This window comes from Stenella coeruleoalba, assembly GCF_951394435.1.
Source record: "Stenella coeruleoalba genome assembly, chromosome: 8".
Lineage (NCBI taxonomy): Eukaryota > Metazoa > Chordata > Mammalia > Artiodactyla > Delphinidae > Stenella > Stenella coeruleoalba.
The window spans coordinates 98,134,135-98,152,651 of NC_137154.1; the positions used below are offsets into that span (position 1 = coordinate 98,134,135).

Here is an 18,517-nt window from a genome sequence, read left to right on the forward strand (position 1 = left end):
TTGCCCCACTCAGCTTTTCAATTTCCCACCTCGTCCATAAAAGAGACTCAGGTAGCAGTTGACTTTTTGACTTGTAGCCTTCTGTGGAAAGGGCCTGAACATTTTATACCTTTTTTTTTTTTTTTTAAGGGAAACTGAGGATCAGGTTGTGGGTCGGGGAGGTAGCTCGGGCTAGAGAATGTGGCCACTCAGAGTGATGGTCTGCCCCCCTCGGAGGGGCTTTGCCCAGCCAGCTTCAGAAAAGCCTCCCATGTCAATGAAAATGGTTCTGCAGAGCAGGGCATGCTCTCTGCTCCAGAATAATGCCCTCAGCTCTTATCTTTCCCTCCCACCCCGAGAGGGAGGCTTATCGACCCAGGGGGAAGCAGGCAGGGGGAAGTGACTCACTCAGGATCCTCTTTTGAGCTGGGGACGGAGTCAACTTAGCCTTTGTCAACTGAGGCTCGAGGCCCTAGGATTCTAAAACTGGATTTATATTTAGAAAAAAGAGAACAGAGCAGAATGCACTTATGTAAACCTCGTGGCTACAGAGAAACCTGGTCCACACGTAGGTAATTAATTATAATCTGCTTTGGTTTTCTTACTGATTAATTTGTCTTGTTTCCTGGGGTTCGGAGCTAATTTAAGAAATCGTTTGTATCCAAAAACACTGCAGCGCCCCTGTCCCGGTTACACACAGCACAGGTGTTGCTGGGCAACTCGGGGGGCTGGTTAAGGAAGAGGGTCAGTTAATTAGGACGGAAGGAATGAAGCCCTGCATTTCCGCCCACGATTACCTTGCGGTGGCCTGAGAGGCGTCGAGCGAGGCCCACTGCAGTTGGGGGTGACGTTTGAATGAGGCAGTAAGAATAAACTGCTTGGAAAATTCTTAAGCGCTTTTGGCCTTGAAAGTCACGCAGAGCCACCTGGAGCTGAGTCAGGTCCTCTTGGTGCCTCGGAAATGTAGGACCACAGGCTCTCGCTGGAGCCAGCGACTGGATTGGATTCTTACGCTCGCACGTTCTTAAGCCTAAGCCTGGCTGCCTCCCTCTCTAAGCCTCAGCTTCCTCATCTTGTAAAACACCTCAGAGACGTGCCCTGAGGATTAAATAAGCTTGTGCCGTGCCGCTTCCTCCTTTCCCTGCCCTCTCCCCACGGCACCCTGCTCATTGCCAGCATCCAGTTCCCACATCTCAGGGAAGGGCGCACGGCTGGCTCTCCAGACTCTGCTCCCTTCACACCAAGGGCGGTTCTAGCTCTTCTCGAAGGCTGTAGTGCCCCAGTGTGGAGGGCTGGAGTAGGACCGGGGGCAGCGGGGGGTGGGGGGGAGGAGGTCAAAGAAGGAAGCAGGACCCTGGGCGGGAGGGCTGCCCTGCCAAGATGGCAGCTGAAAGGCCTGAGGCAAACCAAGGGGTCCCCTCTGGCGCTGCTCCCTAAGAAGGGGGTCCCAAGGCCTTTGAGCAAAGTAGCACCTGCCCAGGGGCTAAAGAAGTGGGGCTAGATCAAAAGGAAATCGAACAGCACGGTCTAAGCAAAAAAGGCAGAGCCAGAGACTTAGGAAACCTGGCTTCCTGTGCTTGTCCTTTGCCTGGGCGGGTCTTAGTTCTTCATCTGTAACACGAGAAGATTGATCTCAGAGGTGTGAGATTCCATGAGCATCCTCAACATCATACCTTAATACGTACACTGTTAGCAGAATCTGAAATCACACACACACACACACACACACACACACACACACACACGCACTGTCACGCTCAGGGGTGCCCGACGTGGTCCTGGGTATTAGTAGACATCTGATAAATCTAGATATTCCAGGCTGTGGGATACTGGACAAATGGGCTCTATTTCTCTATCCATAAAATAAAGTTAGTGATTGCATTCTGTTTCCTGTTTCCTTCCCTCCTAAGGCATTGAGGGAGGAGGGCTTGTGAGGTAGAAGGGCTCAAAGCTCTCAGAAGTCTAATGGGAAAACAAGAGCTTATTTATTTAAAAACAAAAAACAAAAAACAGGCTCTCCTTTGATGCTTCCTCAGGGCCCCCAGGCCACCCAGGGTGGCAGTGTGCTTTCTGCCCATCTGAGGGGACGTCGCATGATTCCCTGAGCTCTGGGGGCAAAGGCCCAGGGGACTGGATGATGTGGCAAAGGGGTGATGGTCTGGGGGACGGGAGTTAGGACAGCTCTCGCTTCCCAATGTGTTTGGTCAAGTCCCATTTATGATATAGAAAGTGCCCGTGAAAGGGGAAGCAGTAAGTCATTTCAGGAAATTGGCCTGATCTCTCAGCAGCCTCACGGCGTTGGAACAGGCAGGGTACAATTTCCTGGGATTTCAGCTGCAGCGTAAACCTCCCAGGCATCGGCCAAGACCTGTTCGGTCCAGGAGAATCCCATAGCGGCCTTAACCTTAGAGCCAGGGAAAGTGGGGGAGGGCAGCGGGTGGTGGGGTTGGGAAGGGAACATAGACCTTGAACTTGCCACTTCTTGCCATTTCACATAACTGTAACAGAGCCCTGAAATCAGCCTTGCTTACCCAGGGGACTAAGCTCAGGGAGGTTAGGCCATTTACCCGGGGTCTCGCATCTTGACAGAAGCAGCCGCAGGTTCCAGCCCCACTCTGTCCGACTCTGATTCTGTTTTCTGGCCGCTCCATTTACCTCCTCCCTTAAGTACCAACCTATGACTCTTGGCCAAGTAACAGCCTAAATTAGATTTAAATGGCGGCAGGAATGAGATGGGATGTATTCATGGCGAAGGACTCAGACTAGCCAGGTTCAGTTGGTTCTGGGATGGAGGCCTCCCATCTCCTGCAACAAATACTGAGGTGCCTGCTTAATGCTGAGGTTGGGCTCACTAGCTTATACCAGCCAATGCTCCACTGGTGTTGCTTTCCTGCCTCTCTTCCCTTTCCTGAAAAGCTGGACATCCATTCGTTTTCTATTACGCCACACTAGAAACTTAGTGACTTAAAACACACGCATTTATTATCTCCCGGTCTCTGTAGGCCAGGAGTCCGGGCTTAGCTGGGTTCTTTGTTCAGAGTCTGGTTGCAATTAAGCTGTTGACCGGACTGGGTTGTTATCTGGCGGCTCAACTAGGATCCACCTCCAACCTCATTCAGGTTGCTGGCAGAATTCCTTTCCTTTTGGTGTAGGACTGAGGGCCCCAGTTTTCTGCTGGATGTTGGCTCGGAGCCACTGTCTGGTCTTAGAGGCCACTGACATTTCCCTGACATGTGACTCTCCCCATAGCCAGTTCACAACATGCTGCTTCTTCAAGGCCAGGAGGGCAGTGAGTCCCTTAGAGTCTTATATGTGTATCACAGTGGAAGCACAGAAGTGACATCCATCACCTTCGCCATATTCTATTGGACAGAAGCAATAGGGCTGGCCAGACTCATATTCTGTTGGGTCTCACCTACACTCTATGGGAGAGGATTATACAGCAGAGTGAATGCCAGCAGGCAGAGATTACTAGGGTGTCACCGTAGACTCTGTCTGCCACATATCTAGACCTTTAACATCTTCATAAAGTTCACTTTTTAAAAAAATTATTTAACACCTACTCTGTGCCAAGTACTATACCATCTATTAGGACTGCAAAGAATGTCAGAAATGGTCTCAGCTTCATATAGATCACAGTCTATTGCACAAGACAGATCATTTAAATATAATGCAGGAGGCGCTGGGGTGCAGCCACGTACGGGATGTTCCGGGTGCCCAGACCAGTCAGGGATAGCTTCCAGAGGAGACGAACACTCCACTTCCATGTGGAGTGTTAAAGCACAGGTAGGAAGCATCCAGGTAACCAAGGGTAGGGTTGACCTTGCAGAAACAGGAACACACAGGAGGAAGGTTTGGAGTGTGAGACAGGATCCAGGGAACAGCATGCTTGAGGGTGAAGCTGAAGAGCAGACAGGACTGAGGCCACGGAAGGTGCAGGGTACACGGTAAGGAGGTTGTACGTGTTCTTGGAGGTGACGGTCTGTAATAATAGGATGGGCAAGCTTTATATTGAGCCCTGAGTGGCAGCAGGTGTCTAAACTAGCTACCCCGCTTTGCTCTGAATCCCTGCGGCCCTTACTGACGCCTCTTTTTGCCCCTTCCTATCACGGGTTCAACTACACTGGTTGTCATTCACACAGTGGACTCCAAGACTGTCCAGTTCTTTTGCCAGCTTGGATTTTGGTCTCCACAAATACCTCTTTTTTTTCCCTAGTGTAAATTACTCCTTTTTTTTTTTTTTTGAGAAAATAAAATTGATTTTATATGCATTTCTCATATTCTATGCTTTAACTTTTTAAATTAAACCAACAATGTAACAATAAAGAAAAACTGCTAGAAAAGATTACTCGTAATCCATCACCCTAATACAACTTCAGTGTCTTTTTTTAAATCTCCTATTCTTATTTTTCTTATTAAAGTACAGTTGATTTACAATGTTGTGTTAATTACTGGTGTACAGCAGTGATTCAGTTATACATATATATACTTTTCTTTTTTACATTCTTTTCCATTATGGTTTATCATAGGATATTGGATAGAGTTCTCTGTGCTATACAGTAGGACCTTGTTGTTTATCCATTCTGGACATAAAAGCTTACATCTGCTAATCCCACCTTCCCACTCCATCCCTCCCCCAGCCCCCTCCCCCTTGGCAACCACCAGTCTGTTCTCTATGTCCGTGATTCTGTTTCTGTTTCATAGATAGGTTCATTTGTGTCCTATTTTAGATTCTACATATAAGTGATATCATATGGTATTTGTCTTTCTCTTTCTGACTTACTTCAGTTAGTATGGTAATCTCTAGCTGCATCCATGTCACTGCAAATGGCATTATTTCATTCTTTTTTATGGCTGAGTAGTATTCCATTGTGTATATGTACCACAGCTTCTTTATCCATTCATCTGTCGATGGACATTTAAGTTGTTTCCATATCTTGGCTATTGTGAATAGTGCTGCTATGAACACAGGGGTGCGTGTATCTTTTTGGATTACAGTTTTGTCTGGATATACGCCCAGGAGTGGGATTGCTGGATCATATTTTTAGTTTTCTGAGGAGCCTCCATTACTGTTTTCCACAGTGTCTGCACCAACTTACATTCCCACCAACAGTGTAGGAGAGTTTCCTATATTCCACACCCTCTCCAGCCACAAATACCTCTTGCAATAAGTGGCAGCAGAATGGGATTGGCTCTGGTGGAGTTTGGGCCACACATAAGACTCAGTGGTGTCCCTCTGCCTCACATCCTCCTTCAAAGGTCCACCCAAGAATCCCATGATAATAACCCATCCTCCTGGTAGAAGACCCTCATCTTAATTCTTCAAATCCAGGGCTTATTTTTGTTTATCCATGTATTCCTTTGGAAACTGACCTCCATCCTTCAGTGGAGGGAGAGGCATGGGGGTGGGGTGGGAAAGAGGGATGCCGGCCAAGAACATGAGTTTGAAATGAGTTTGAAAATAAGACCCGTTTTGATCCCAGGACTGTCTTGAACAGTGTTCTTAATCTTTCTACACCAGTTTCATCGTGTATTAAGATGCAGGCAGTAATACCCACTCCACCAAATTGGCTTAAGGATCACATAAGCTGATACCTGGAAATGCACAGTACATACCAGGTGTTCCATTAAGGTTGGCTTCCTCCTCTTTCTGATACGTGCTTGTTGAAGTGGTCATGGGGTGACTTCCCTTAAGGGCAGGAGCCATGGTTTCCAACCATCTTTATATTCACAGCCCTCAGCATAGTGTCCGGCAACAGATCTGGACACGACACGTGCTGGTGAAGGAATATTTGAGTGAATGAACAAACAAATGAACTGTCATGAGTCAGATTGAGAAAGCAGTGCCGTCGTGTTTTGTAGCAAGTTCCCATGGAAGATTGTCACTGCACTTCGCCTCACTGTGAACCAGAAACAGTGGCCGCGCTGGTCCTGGCGTCCATCTGCTCTGAGGACGTGTGGCCTGGCGGCTGAGCACACACTTGAATGCCACACCTTCCTCTTCGCGGCCACATTCTGCAGCCTCTCTAAGCCTCACTTTTCCTACCTGTTCGGTGAGGGAAACAATGGCACCTACCCCAAAAGAGCTAGGGATTGAATGAGATCATTTCTATTTAAAATGTTAGTACATTGCCCGGCTTTTAGTAAACATTCACTACCTCTTAGCTAAGAAATCACTTGTTTGATGAGGTATGTGGTGACGGTGTACGGCGACAATGGCTGTTTGGTCTGTACTTTTCTCTGACACACAGATGCTGGGAGTCAGAGCCTCTTATGAAGATTTGGGCTGAAACTATTTCTGAGGGACTAAAAACCATCCCTGTTTAAGTATTTTTAGCTGATTCTAGTGGCTTGGAGAGGGAGGAGGTGGAAATGGGAGAAGGAAAAGAATTAATCTCTGCAACCTGGAATGATTCCTCCTTTTCATCTGTTTCTCCCAGATCCTTTATGGTGGGGCATGGGTGGGGCTGTTCCCGCCATGCGCGTTGAATCCCACCTGCCAATCATTGCGGCCAAAATTAACCTCATGGGCCCAGTCGTACCTCAGAGCTCTGGGCAAGAAAAAGCGGGTCAGAGTCCGGGCCACCCCTCTGCCGCACGCTGCTGTGTGAGCTGCACTAGAATTTGAACCTCTCTGTTCCCTCCTCCTCATCTGTGACATGACAGTAACAAGGGTGCTCTGCCTACCTCTCAGGGCTGTTAGGAGGACCCAGGAGTGATCATATCAAAGTCTTGAGCAAAGTTTCAGCCCTCCTGTCGTGTTTATCGGTTGAGCCCCATCCTCCTTCTCCCCGGCACGTCCTACCTCCCTGAGCACAGTCACTTCTCGGCTTCCTGTGTCTTCCTGCGGGAGCCTTCCTGCCTTCCACACACCTCGGAGCACTTCCGCATTGGGCCACCGGCCTGAAAGGCGTCTGGGGGCTCCCTGTGGCTCTGTATTAACCTTCCCGCCCTCCACAGTGCCGCTCTTTTATGCAGTGGACACCTTTGCCCCCAAACCGGCTGGACTTTCCTCTGCAAGGATGCAGAGACTCTGCACAACAGACAATGCCCTTCCAGGGGTGCCTGATTTCCATGGTTTTCTATAGAACCCGTAACCTAGAAACAGAATCTTCTGGACTGACAGAGAGTCAGAGACCGAAGCCTTAATGTGAAACTGAACCAAGCGGCTAGTTAGAGCCCAGACCTGCGTTCCATCCTCAGGTCTCTCGTAGAGGAGGAAAAGTGTATGAAAGTACGCAGAAATGGTAAAGTCCCAGAGAGGAGAGAGGAGATAATCATCAAAATATAAATCTTGGCCATTTTTACTGGGCAAGATTTATAGGCAGGGGACTGGACTAAGTGGCACTACCACATTCGTGATTTCCTTTCGTCTGATTCTGGGATCCTTGAGTCCCCCGTTTGCTGTGTGTCCTCGGGCAAAACAGGCAGCTTCTGATCCTCTGTTTCTCAGGGAATAATAATAGTTCAGCATGTACAGTGGATTGAACTTTTTTTTTTTTTTTTGGTACGCGGGCCTCTCACGGCTGTGGCCTCTCCTGTTGCGGAGCACAGGCTCCATACGTGCAGGCTCAGCGGCCATGGCTCACGAGCCCAGCCGCTCCGCGGCATGTGGGATCCTCCCGGACCGGGGCACGAACCCGTGTCCCCTGCATCGGCAGGCGGACTCTCAACCATTGCGCCACCAGGGAAGCCCATGGATTGAACGTTTAACACTTGTATCCTATTCCCTTGGGAGGTGGTTCAGCTATTATTTCTCCGCAGCGGCGTGGGGAATAAAGAACCCCATAGGGAGCACTAGTAACAGGATCTCAGAGGAGGAAGGGAACCCTGGCCAGTCTCGCCAGTGCCTGATAACCACAGACACCCAGATCGGGGCTGGCTCTCCCTCCTCCCCTTGGATTCCTGCAGTGAGCGGAAACTCTGTCCCTCCCTTGCTTAGGGCCTCTCAGTGACTCCCAGCTTCCTTCCTGATGGAATCTGAACTCCCCTGCCTGCCTCCCGACAATCTGGGCTGTGTCCCCCCTCAGTGGAAGCTCTCCAGACAGCCACACATCACTGGCTGGTTTTCCCTTTGTGCCTTTTCTTGTGTTACTGCCTTATCTGGAAAGCTTTTCTTTCTTCCCCCAAATCTTATGTAGTCCTCAAGACCTTCCCAGATGGTTGGAGATTGTTTTAGCAGAGAGGGGAGCTGGTGCCCAGTCTTGAAATATTCCTATTAGCATGGAACTTGCAGACATTTATTCTGGGAAAATTGCAAAGATTGTTAGGTAATATGCATAGGCATCTGTACAGATGTTTTTTTTTTTTTTTTTTTTTGCGGTACGCGGGCCTCTCACTGTTGTGGCCTCTCCCGTTGCAGAGCACAGGCTCCGGACGCGCAGGCTCGGCGGCCATGGCTCACGGGCCCAGCCGCTCCGCGGCATGTGGGATCTTCCCAGACCGGGGCACGAACCCGCGTCCCCTGCATCGGCAGGCGGACTCTCAACCACTGCGCCACCAGGGAAGCCCCAAATGTTATTTTTAAGTACCTAAGCCAGATGCTGTGCCGAGCTCTTCCAATACATGATCTGTTATTGATATTAGTCATCATTGTATCCTACAGGGTAGGTATCGTCGGCCCCATGGAAGAGGCTGGGAAAGCGAATCCTCAGATTAATTAACTTGTCCGCAGTCCCACGATTAGTAAGAGGTGGGCTCCCAAGAATGTGCTCCTTTTACACGGCAAACACTCCCTTGTGCCTCCATGCAGAACCTCATTGGTCTTAGGGGGAGGAAAGGACTTGTCTAGATCCCAGGGAGACTTAGAGGCAAAGAGCAATGTATTATGTCACCACCCATGGTCTAATGGCTGGTTTCCCCATTACAAACGGCTTCCTCCTTAACAGCAGAGGCCAGAGCCCCAGCCCCTTCTTAGCAGGAACAAAACAAGGCCTCTCCGCACGGCCGCTGGGCCCACCACATAAAAACACCAGGGGACCTAAGCAGCATTTTCCCTGCTAAGCACGCCCTGTGGAGAGCGGCCTAATAGGCTCTTTATGGGTTGGGAAGTAGAGCCTTGGTGATAGAGAAAGAAGGGCTTCACCGCAGGTTGAAGTTCTTCCACTGGAAAGCCTTCTTAAGCCCCCAGATAGCTCAGCATTTTTTTTTTCCATCTCTGATTAGCTTCATATAAAAGCCCACAGCTTTTTCTTCCCGTTGATCGGCCTTTGGGTGGTAGCATCCCCGGCCCCCTGGCAGGCCTGCTCTATCCCATTGATTGTTAGATGCATGGCTCTCAGGCCATTAGCCCCGGCCGACTGAAAGGGTTCACCGCCAGGAGACTGATTGTGAAACTGGGTCTTTATGATCAATATGTCGTCCTCCATTAGGTTCATTTCCTCCGAAGGAAATGGGTCGGGCCATTAGGGTTTCTGTGTATTGATGGGCCTCTCACTGCCCCCACTGCAGCTTCACAGGGAGGAGACCAGAGCCAGCAAAGACTTCGGAGACGTACTTGCTAGACTGAACCGCCCAGGCTCTTTGCAAGCCTGTCTTACTGGCCTTGGTGACCAAGAGTAGCCAGAATCCCATGTGTGAAAGTGACAGGATAAATGATTTTGTTATATAGGAAAGAGTGACCAGCTCCACCAGGTACAGAAAACATGGCATAAGTTTGGGCACAGCTGGAAGGACTTTCTGAGCACAAGGGCTATTAAGCAAAAAAGAAACATTGTTGAATCCCCTTTTCTTAAGGTCTGTAAGAACAGGAAAGATTCTTTCAAAGATACAACCTTGAAGAAAGTACAACCTTGTCTGGTCCTAAGGAGGAACGGACAGGATGGTCTCAAGATCCTTTGTCAACACAGACACAGTTTATCACTCTAGTTGCTTCTGAGGACCTCAAAACACTTTATAAATGGCCCATCTCTCTTTCTCAACCTGCTTGTGTGCAGTTTCATCACCTCCTCTTTGGAGATGAAAAAACGAAACCTCCAAATTGGGGAATGACTTCCTTCGGGGAAATGGCAGCTGCAAACCAGCGCCTGTGTTCTAGCTGCAGGGATCCACTGGGACAACAGTATTCGGCCTGTCCTTTAGTTTTATTTAACTTTTACTAAAATAGCACCACTGCCCCCTCCTTGGCTTGCGTAGCTCTTAGCTGCTCGGCAAACGCTCCCCCACATTCATTTGGCCTCTGATCGTCAATTAAAAGTGGGATTAAATCTGTAAGGATCTTATTGGCCACTGGTAGCCAAGAGGGTAACCATATCAGAAACTGAAGTCTCGATTAATAGGCAGTAATGGGTGAGGGGGCTGCAGGATGTGAATTCAGGGGGTTACGCTGGTTACTCTAGAAGCATCTCCCATCGCTGGCCACTGGGGAGCCTGGACTCCTGTCTGCTCTGTATTTTGTGTTCATCCACCCCATCCTCATACCCTCCGGCTCCTGATGGGGGCTCTGCTCATGGGGGATACTCTCTCTTGCCATGAAGTCCCATTACAACCTGGAAGGCACCCCAGATCTCCAGGATCACACCCAGTGAGAGGTTTAGGGGCCACTTCTCCCTGGGTTTCCAGAGAGGATGGAGTTTGGAGGCCATTGGCTGAGATGCTGCCCAGGGTTCTAGGCTCATGCTTTGTTTTTGTTTGTTTTTGCGGTACACGGGCCTCTCACTGTTGTGGCCTCTTCCGTTGCGGAGCACAGGCTCCGGACGCGCAGGCTCAGTGGCCATGGCTCACGGGCCCAGCCGCTCCGCGGCATGTGGGATCTTCCCGGACCGGGGCACAAACCCGCGTCCCCTGCATCGGCAGGCCGACTCTCAACCACTGTGCCACCAGGGAAGCCCTAGGCTCATGCTTTGACTACTTAATATACTCCTTTGACTGATGCAGACTTTGGTCACTGCCTCCAGAACCAGCCCCTGGATTGGGACCACCACAGAGGTGACTGGACAGCTGACCTGTCAGGGTAGAGCCACCCAGATCCAGGGAGGCTCCTAACAATACCGGCTTCACCATTTGTCATGAGGCTTAACGTCTAAGTGCCTGATACATAGAAGGCCTTCAATTGTGGACTTCCTTATCCTTATTTTTCTCCTACTAGAGAACAAAGATGCAGAGTTACCTGTTTGCACTTTGTTCTCAGGATAGCTGTCAGCTGCAGGCAGGCTCACGCTGCCTCAAATCATCCATAAAGAAGCTGGCACTGGGGCTTCCCTGGTGGCGCAGTGGTTAAGAATCCACCTGCCAATGCAGGGGACACGGTTTGAGCCCTGGTCCAGGAAGGTCCCACATGCTGCGGAGCAACTAAGCCCGTGCGCCACAACTACTGAGCCTGCGCTCTAGAGCCCGTGAGCCACAACTGCTGAGCCCGTGTGCCACAACTACTGAAGCCCGTGTGCCTAGAGCCCCTGCTCCGCAAAAGAGAAGCCACCACAATGAGAAACCCGCGCGCTGCGATGAGTAGCCCCCGCTCACCGCAACTAGAGAAAGCCCACGCACAGCAGCAAAAATAAATTAATTAATTAATTAAAAAAAGAAAGAAGCTGGCACTGAGCAGGTAACTCTTCATGGAGCACAATAAAAGCCTCTGTATTTCCACCTAAAACCACATTACAAAGCACCGTCTGCTTTGCAGATACACTCTAAAAGAATTCCTCAATTTGGCTTCGTGGCGCCAGTGGCCTCTTTATATGACTAGATTCTCCAACCAAGAAAAATAGAAGTAGTCGGATTCTATCTGTTGGCCCCGGTCTAGTGCAGATCCTGGAAAAGGAGTGAGATATCTGATTAATTGGGTCATCTTTTAATTGAATTCACAGTATTAGATGTTGCAAATTTATCAATTGGTATCCTGGATGCTGTGAACATTTTTAAAAAATCCTATATTAGCTTCAAATGTTTCTAAAAGTTGAGATTGTCTTAGCTACACAAAAGAATGATACCATTTAACTTTGGTTGCACAGGGAGCGTTACCCACTTGGAGGATTACCTACTTGACCCCTTGTCTCTTTTCCTGCACAAATAAGTCCTTAGTCACAGAGAACCAAGGCACAGAGCAGATGGGATGCCAAGGCCACGAGCATGCATCTACCAAAGCCAAGGACCGAACAACTTCAAGTAACTGGAAAGTTCAACAAATTCGTTTTCTACTTAATTGAATCAAGGTCTTACTATTTTGAGGAAATATATTACTATTTACATTACTATATAATGTAAATGCCTGTTGTTTTTCACTACAGGTGTCAGATATTTGAGTTTTGTCAAGTGCAGTAAAGTAAGGGATTAACTCCCCTCTATGAGTGAGAGACGAGTCAGCGTGGAGAACCTGGGGGTCTGGGTAACCTGTCTGCTTAAGCCATGGATGGCTTGAGTATTTACTGACCTCAGTATTGAACAGGTTTGGAGCTGAAGGTATTCCTTAGACAGGAAATAGGAAATCAGTGGGGAGCCTAAAAGAAGTGTCTGGCTTCCAAACAGAGACAAGGAATCATAGTCAGGCTAACAGAGAAAGCTTTGGGGATATGGTACCCTAAGCCAGACCCAGAGTCTGTTAATGATACTTGGTGTAGATGTCGTTAGTCAGACCCCCAGATTCTCCAGGGGACAGTAACTGAACTCATCATCCATTGCCACCCCAGCCCAAACTTGTTTCTACCCCGCATTCTCACTCAGGGGTGTCTGCGCCATCCACATAGGCCTTCAAGCTACAATTGCTAACCCGTCTCCAAGCTTCATTCAGTCAACAGCCCGAACATCTTAGGCAACGTCCCCACCCTCATTATAGTTCAAGACTCAGTGTCCCTCTTCTGATCGATTGTCAAGGTCTTTTAAATAGTCTCCAGCATACAGTTTATCTCCCTTGAATCTGACCCTCACATGCAAATCTGATCGTGCCTTCATTGTTCCCCGCTGCATAAAACAGTCAGGTCCAAGCCCTAAAATAGCACAAGGACCTTTGTGAGCTGTCCCCTTTCCAGCTTCATTTTTACCTTCTTCAAGCCTTGCCGTTTTTGCTCTAGTATCACCAAATTCTAACTTCCCCGCCCATACAGTGCTGTCTCTCACCTTCCTATATTAGCTCTTGATGTGGTCTTCGCTTCAGATGCCCTTCTCTCCTTGTGGATTTCTCTAGCCAGCTCTGACTCTGCTTTGAAGATCCAGATCAATCATTGTTTCTTCCCGGACGGATTCCCAACCTTCTCAGTTCATAGCACCCTTAGAGTCTGAGTAATTTTTACATAGAGCTTGTAGACCAACATAAATACCTAATGGTTCTGTGTATTTAGTAGCTAGATCCAAACAACTCAATAAATCGCTCCTAACAATTTAAGGACCGTGTGAAAAAATAATACACAAAATTGAAAGAAAAATAATATTTTTATTTCATTCTTAAAGAATTGCGACTACTTACTAATGACACGTGTGTATGTATAACTGAATCACCTTGCTGTACACCTGAAACTATCACAACATTGTTGATCAACTATACTCCAATATAAAATAAAAAGTTTTAAAAAAAAAGAAATTGTAACTACCTCGAACTAGTAGCTTAATGGGATGCCCAACAGATGATGAAGGTGGCTTTGTTTCCTTCCAAAATTAGCAATGTCCCATGGCACCTCTGAGCTTGCTGTGGTATCCTGACCTAGGGTAGCTTTGTGGACAATGTGAGAACCTCAGCCCCCCAAAATGCCCCACTACTGAGTCAGCATCCCTATTCAGAGCAGCCCTAGCACACTCGGCCCATCTCTTATGGCCATTAACGTATCGCCTTGTAAGAAGCTGCTTGTATATCTATGTTCTGAACTCTTTGGGGTCCAGGATCGTCCTTCCCTCTTCTTTGCTTGCTGGTGATAACACAGTGCCTAGCGCACAGCTGGTTCTCGGCTGAGAAGACCTGAACTACCGAGAGTGTCAGAGACCCCCGTGGAACCCAGAGCACCAGGGTGGCTGCAGAGGAAGTCAGCCTGGGTGACAATTAAGCAGGAAATTCCAGTGTGGCTCAGAACGTGTGTTTTGAAGAGGGAGTGAGGATCCTGCTGGACCCGGACATGGGACCAGCCCAAATCCACTCATCAGGCCCGAATCCAGCCGAGGGTACCAGAGACCATGGTCTCTGAAAGGGCTCCAACCAGTCAAACTTCAGCTGAGACAGCGACACCCAATAGACTCTTGGTTTTATTTTTGATGTATTGGTCCATTTGGTTTCCTGGTAAGAGTTCCTTGGGAGGAGAAGGAAATAAAGAGAAAGGTAGGAAGAAAGTAGGAGGGAAGGAGGGTGGAAGGGAGGAAGGAAGGATGCTGCTTTGCCTCCCACAAACTGTGACCCTGGTGGTTGGGTAGAGCCATGGTTCTGGGGCCAGAGCCACCACGGACCCAAAATTCAACCAAGCTGCGGGCAGACAGTGGCAGGAATCCCAGCCCCTGCAGCCGCAGTAAAGCAAGGCTATCAGTGTGCACTACTCGTTCCTCCCCATCTGGCTAATTTCCTCACGGCTGCGTGCCTGAGTTTTTTGATGAGCCATTGCTTTTATCTGCTTTGTGCTCTTCCTCCCCATCATTAGGCGTTAGAGTTTGCATCACTTTTTTTTTTTTTTCCACACTCTGCTAAGAATGAACCCTAGACATAATTGGGAAGGTTAGGACCAGGGTCCGAAGTCAAATTTGTGCTCTCATGTAATAGCAGAATCTCAGTAGTTCACACGTCCCTCTGATTCTTACCATGAAAGTCCCAACTCAATGGCTGCTATGATCCAGGAATCTCTCCTTGGAGTTTAAAGGGATATTCCCCCTTTATCTGCCCAGCGGGCTCTGCCGACTTCTGAGTCACTCTGAGGGTAGCAGCTGTTCAGGCTCAGCCTGGTGTTTGGGGTCTACCCCACACACCCCGCTGTTCTTGGCATTTACCCCATCGGTGGACCATGGAGGTGGCAACTCTATGGCAACAGGCTTTCCTCAGTGGGATGGAGCGGAGAGATGTTCTGCCGCTGCCTGTGTTCAGTCTGTTTTGTGGGCAGAGTTCTGGGAACAGACTCAGCACAAACCTCCATAAGCCTGGCGGTGGGTGAAGGAGTAGCAGAGCTCAGCCTCTGGCTCAGGACCCGAGGGACGCAGTGCTGTCACTCCTCCTACAGTCTCCTGCCTAGAGAATCACACACCTGTTTCAGATCGGTAACTACTTTCTAGAGACTTCTCCAAAACCAAACCAAACCAAAAAGCCACTTTAAAGCACATTACTGCCAGGACGTTCTTTCCGGAATCTAACGTGAGCCCCTTGTGCTGTTGCCAAAGCTTCTTTTACTGTGGCTGACCCTCGCCAGGAAAGCTACAACAGATATGAGAACCTTCCATAACCCTGAGGACCTCTCAGACTTGTCTTCTTCAGAAAAAAGGATTGGTGTTTCCTTAGCCTTTCACCACGGCCTTATCACCCAAACCTTTCATTGTCTTTCTCAATTGTATCTTTGAATCCTCTCCAACACTTGGCTTTTGAGTTACAGGGACCATAACTCAATGAGATCTTTCATTTCCAGAGGACATTCCTAGTGCTGAAGGAAAAATAAATTAAACTTCAGATAAAATATATTTCTTTGGGGGAAGAGCCTAGGGAAAAAAATATTGGATCCTTTATATAAATAGCACATGGTACTGCAAGCGAGCTTTCCTTTTCCCAATTGTTTTTGAAACAATGGGTCTTTTTTCGGGTGAACTTAATCCCTCAAAGATTCTAACCTCTAAAAGACCATGTTTTGTGTTCTTTTGTGGGTACACGGCTTGAGGATTTGAAAAAAGCACAACAGGTGACCTCTGATTATCTAGTAAGTGGTAAAGGAAACAGGGCTTGCATCTTGGCAACAATTAAGCACCTTATGCAGGTGTGGGAAGGAGTTTCCTGTGTTTCCAGCTTTTTCGGCACCGGCTTCTCTTCCAAGGGGTTCTGAGGTCTTCCTTCTTCATAACCTCATCTTACTGTAAGTAGGCTTGTCTTCTAGAATGCAGTTCTACTTAGCTGTGCAGATTTTTCTATTCTGATCATTTGGTATTTGTGCTCAGAGTTTCGTGGGGGAAAAGAAGGGATTCTCTTTGGACTGTGGAAAAGAGCAACTGAGGCTGGCCTTGAATCAGGCTGGAATCTGCCCTTCACTCAGCACTCACCGCAGCCAGGCTGCCCTAAGCACGTGACTTGTCTTCCTTTACCTGAATTTCCCCCTGTGTCAAGTGAAGAAATTGGGGCCCCAGTTGATGTCTTAGGTCCCTTCCAATCTGACCCTCTGTGACTGTCACAGCATCATGGGTTCTCATTGCTCCGGAGAGGTACCAGGAAAAGGCAGGAGGAGTTGGGTTCAGCAGACAGTCAGGAAAAGGATGCTTGGGAAGAGCATCAGTTTAAACTAGAAATTCCTGCCCTCTCTTCTCTCTCCCAAGGACCCTGAAAGGGATAGGAATAACCAATTATTGATCGCCTCCAGTGAGTCAGGCACTGTTCAAGGCTCCTCACTGTAGAGGAGAGGTACTCAGTGAATTCCATCACCACAGCCCCTCACACCCAGCCCACCCCGCCCTCCCCCTAGGCTCAGCCCAGATCAGGTGTCCCAATCCTATGTGCTTAAGGTTCTCTGTGCTCTCCCCTCATGGCACTGACCACCCATGTAATTAAATAATTATTTGTGCAGTTGACACTTTCACGCCTGCTCAACTGAAAACTCCCTGAGGGCAGGGACCATATAAGTCTTGTGTTTCAGTGTATTCCTGGAGCCTAGCACAGTGCTGACAAAGTCATAGCAATTCAGTAGGTATGTACTGAGCAAACATAAACTTGAATGCCTGAACGGACGGACAAGTAGCAAAGCTGGATACAAACCCAGAACTATTTGGCTTTTGGAGACCTGTCTGACGTTTCAGAAGCGCTCTCCTCGTACGCTCGTGTGCAGGGCAGTGACTCGCTGCCAGCGCCACCCTGTGATCCTGCCCCACCACGCACAGAACTTTTGAGTGTTTCTCCCACAGCGGGAGTGATAGCCGCCCTTCTCCAGCCAGCCCCTTTCACCAAGTGCTACTCGTCCCCAAAGACGTCTGTAAAATTGTTGGAGACGATAGATCCAGTCTGAGGCTGCTGGTGGTAGTTGGAGGAAAGTGGGAGGAGGCAGTGGATTTAAAGCAGACCAATTGTCCTTCTGGGCATTTAACTTCAAGTCTCAGTGGCCTTCATAGAAAGTGGCGGGGGTGGGGGTGGGGGTGGGATGAACTGGGAGATTGGGATTGATATATATACACTAATATGTATAAAATAGATTAATAAGAGCCTGCTGTATAAAAAATAAATTAAATAATTAAAAAAATTTTTAAAAAGCACCCTTTTCTAGCACACTTTGCCAGGAGGCTGCGAATGAGAAAATGTTCTGTAGGGGATCTGGGTCAGGAAGAGTGAGTGGGTGAAAGGGAAGGAGGGAAAAGCAAGACATGACAACCTTTAGGGAAGCAAAAATAAAAGTCTAATGTGGAAATGGCTAAAAATAGACGGCATGGGCTGTTAGGCTGCGTGCAAATCCAATGCTAATTACATGGAAATTAATCACAAGTCCTAACGTCCCTGTGCCTTGCTGTGACCCCTGGGGGGGTGCCCTGCTGCAGGTGTCTCCCCTACACCCTTGAGGAGGCTTAACAGTGCCTGCTTCACACCCAAGTCTTGCCACTGCAGTGGGAAAAGCTGATAGGAGGCTAAAAATACTAACAATAGAAATCTGATTTCTTCTTCCAGACAAAAAGCCTTGGCATCCACAGGAGGAAGAAGTGTTCAGGCAGCATGTGACTGGTTGGTATGAAATAAATAAATTGAGAAAATAGCATGTAATTAACTCTAAGTGTATGCGGATGAGCGGGGATGTGCAGCCTGTGTCTAACGGGCCCTTTGGGGGTGGGGGGGGAGGGGAAGGATCCCAAAGACCATGTGACCGGCCTGTGCATCAAGCCATTTGCCGCCCCCGTCCTGGCCCCAGAGTGTGCTCTCCTCAGAGCTGTCAAAGAAATTCAGAGCATTTCCAAGACAGAGCCTCTGTCATGCTTTCCGCCCCCTCCTCCACTCACTTAAAGATTCATCCTAGATATCGGGCAAATGGATTTAGAAATATCCTACTTACTTACCTTCCAGGATATCGCTACGCAGGGCTGACCCCACAAGGCGACCCTCCAAGCTTCCCTCATCTTTGGAGGCACATGCGTTTAATCCTAGACGGAGCTGGAGGGACAGGCCGGGCTGGAACAGTACTGATGGCCTGGGAAAGGATTTGGGGTTGATCCAAAACACTTCCTGGAGAGCGGCCTTAGGAGGGAGTCGTGGGATGCCCATGCGATAGGACAGGCAGGAGTAGAGAAGTTGGTGCATCTGAGAGTTGGTTACAAAGTGTGAGCTTTGAGGGGTAGATGTTTAAAGTACAAAACTGAAAACCCTCCCGCTGGCGGTGCTTGGTGGGGTGGAGGCTGCCCAGGATGGACCTTGATGTCAGTTCTCCCTTTGCTTCCATTGTTCTCAAGTGAGGCGTGCTCGGCCCCCCTC

At 48.7% G+C, this 18,517-nt stretch overlaps 1 protein-coding gene across 1 annotated transcript in view; it reads left to right on the forward strand.

Annotated features, from left to right (window-relative positions):
- UBASH3B (ubiquitin associated and SH3 domain containing B) overlaps positions 1–18,517 on the forward strand; it is a gene marked incomplete at both ends in the record, with an annotated part of 136,004 nt that overhangs the window by 88,806 nt on the left and 28,681 nt on the right. The window contains one exon of the mRNA XM_079929607.1: positions 17,723–17,776. Within this exon, the coding sequence (XP_079785733.1) occupies positions 17,723–17,776 (54 nt within the window). The remainder of the gene's footprint in view (positions 1–17,722; positions 17,777–18,517) is intronic.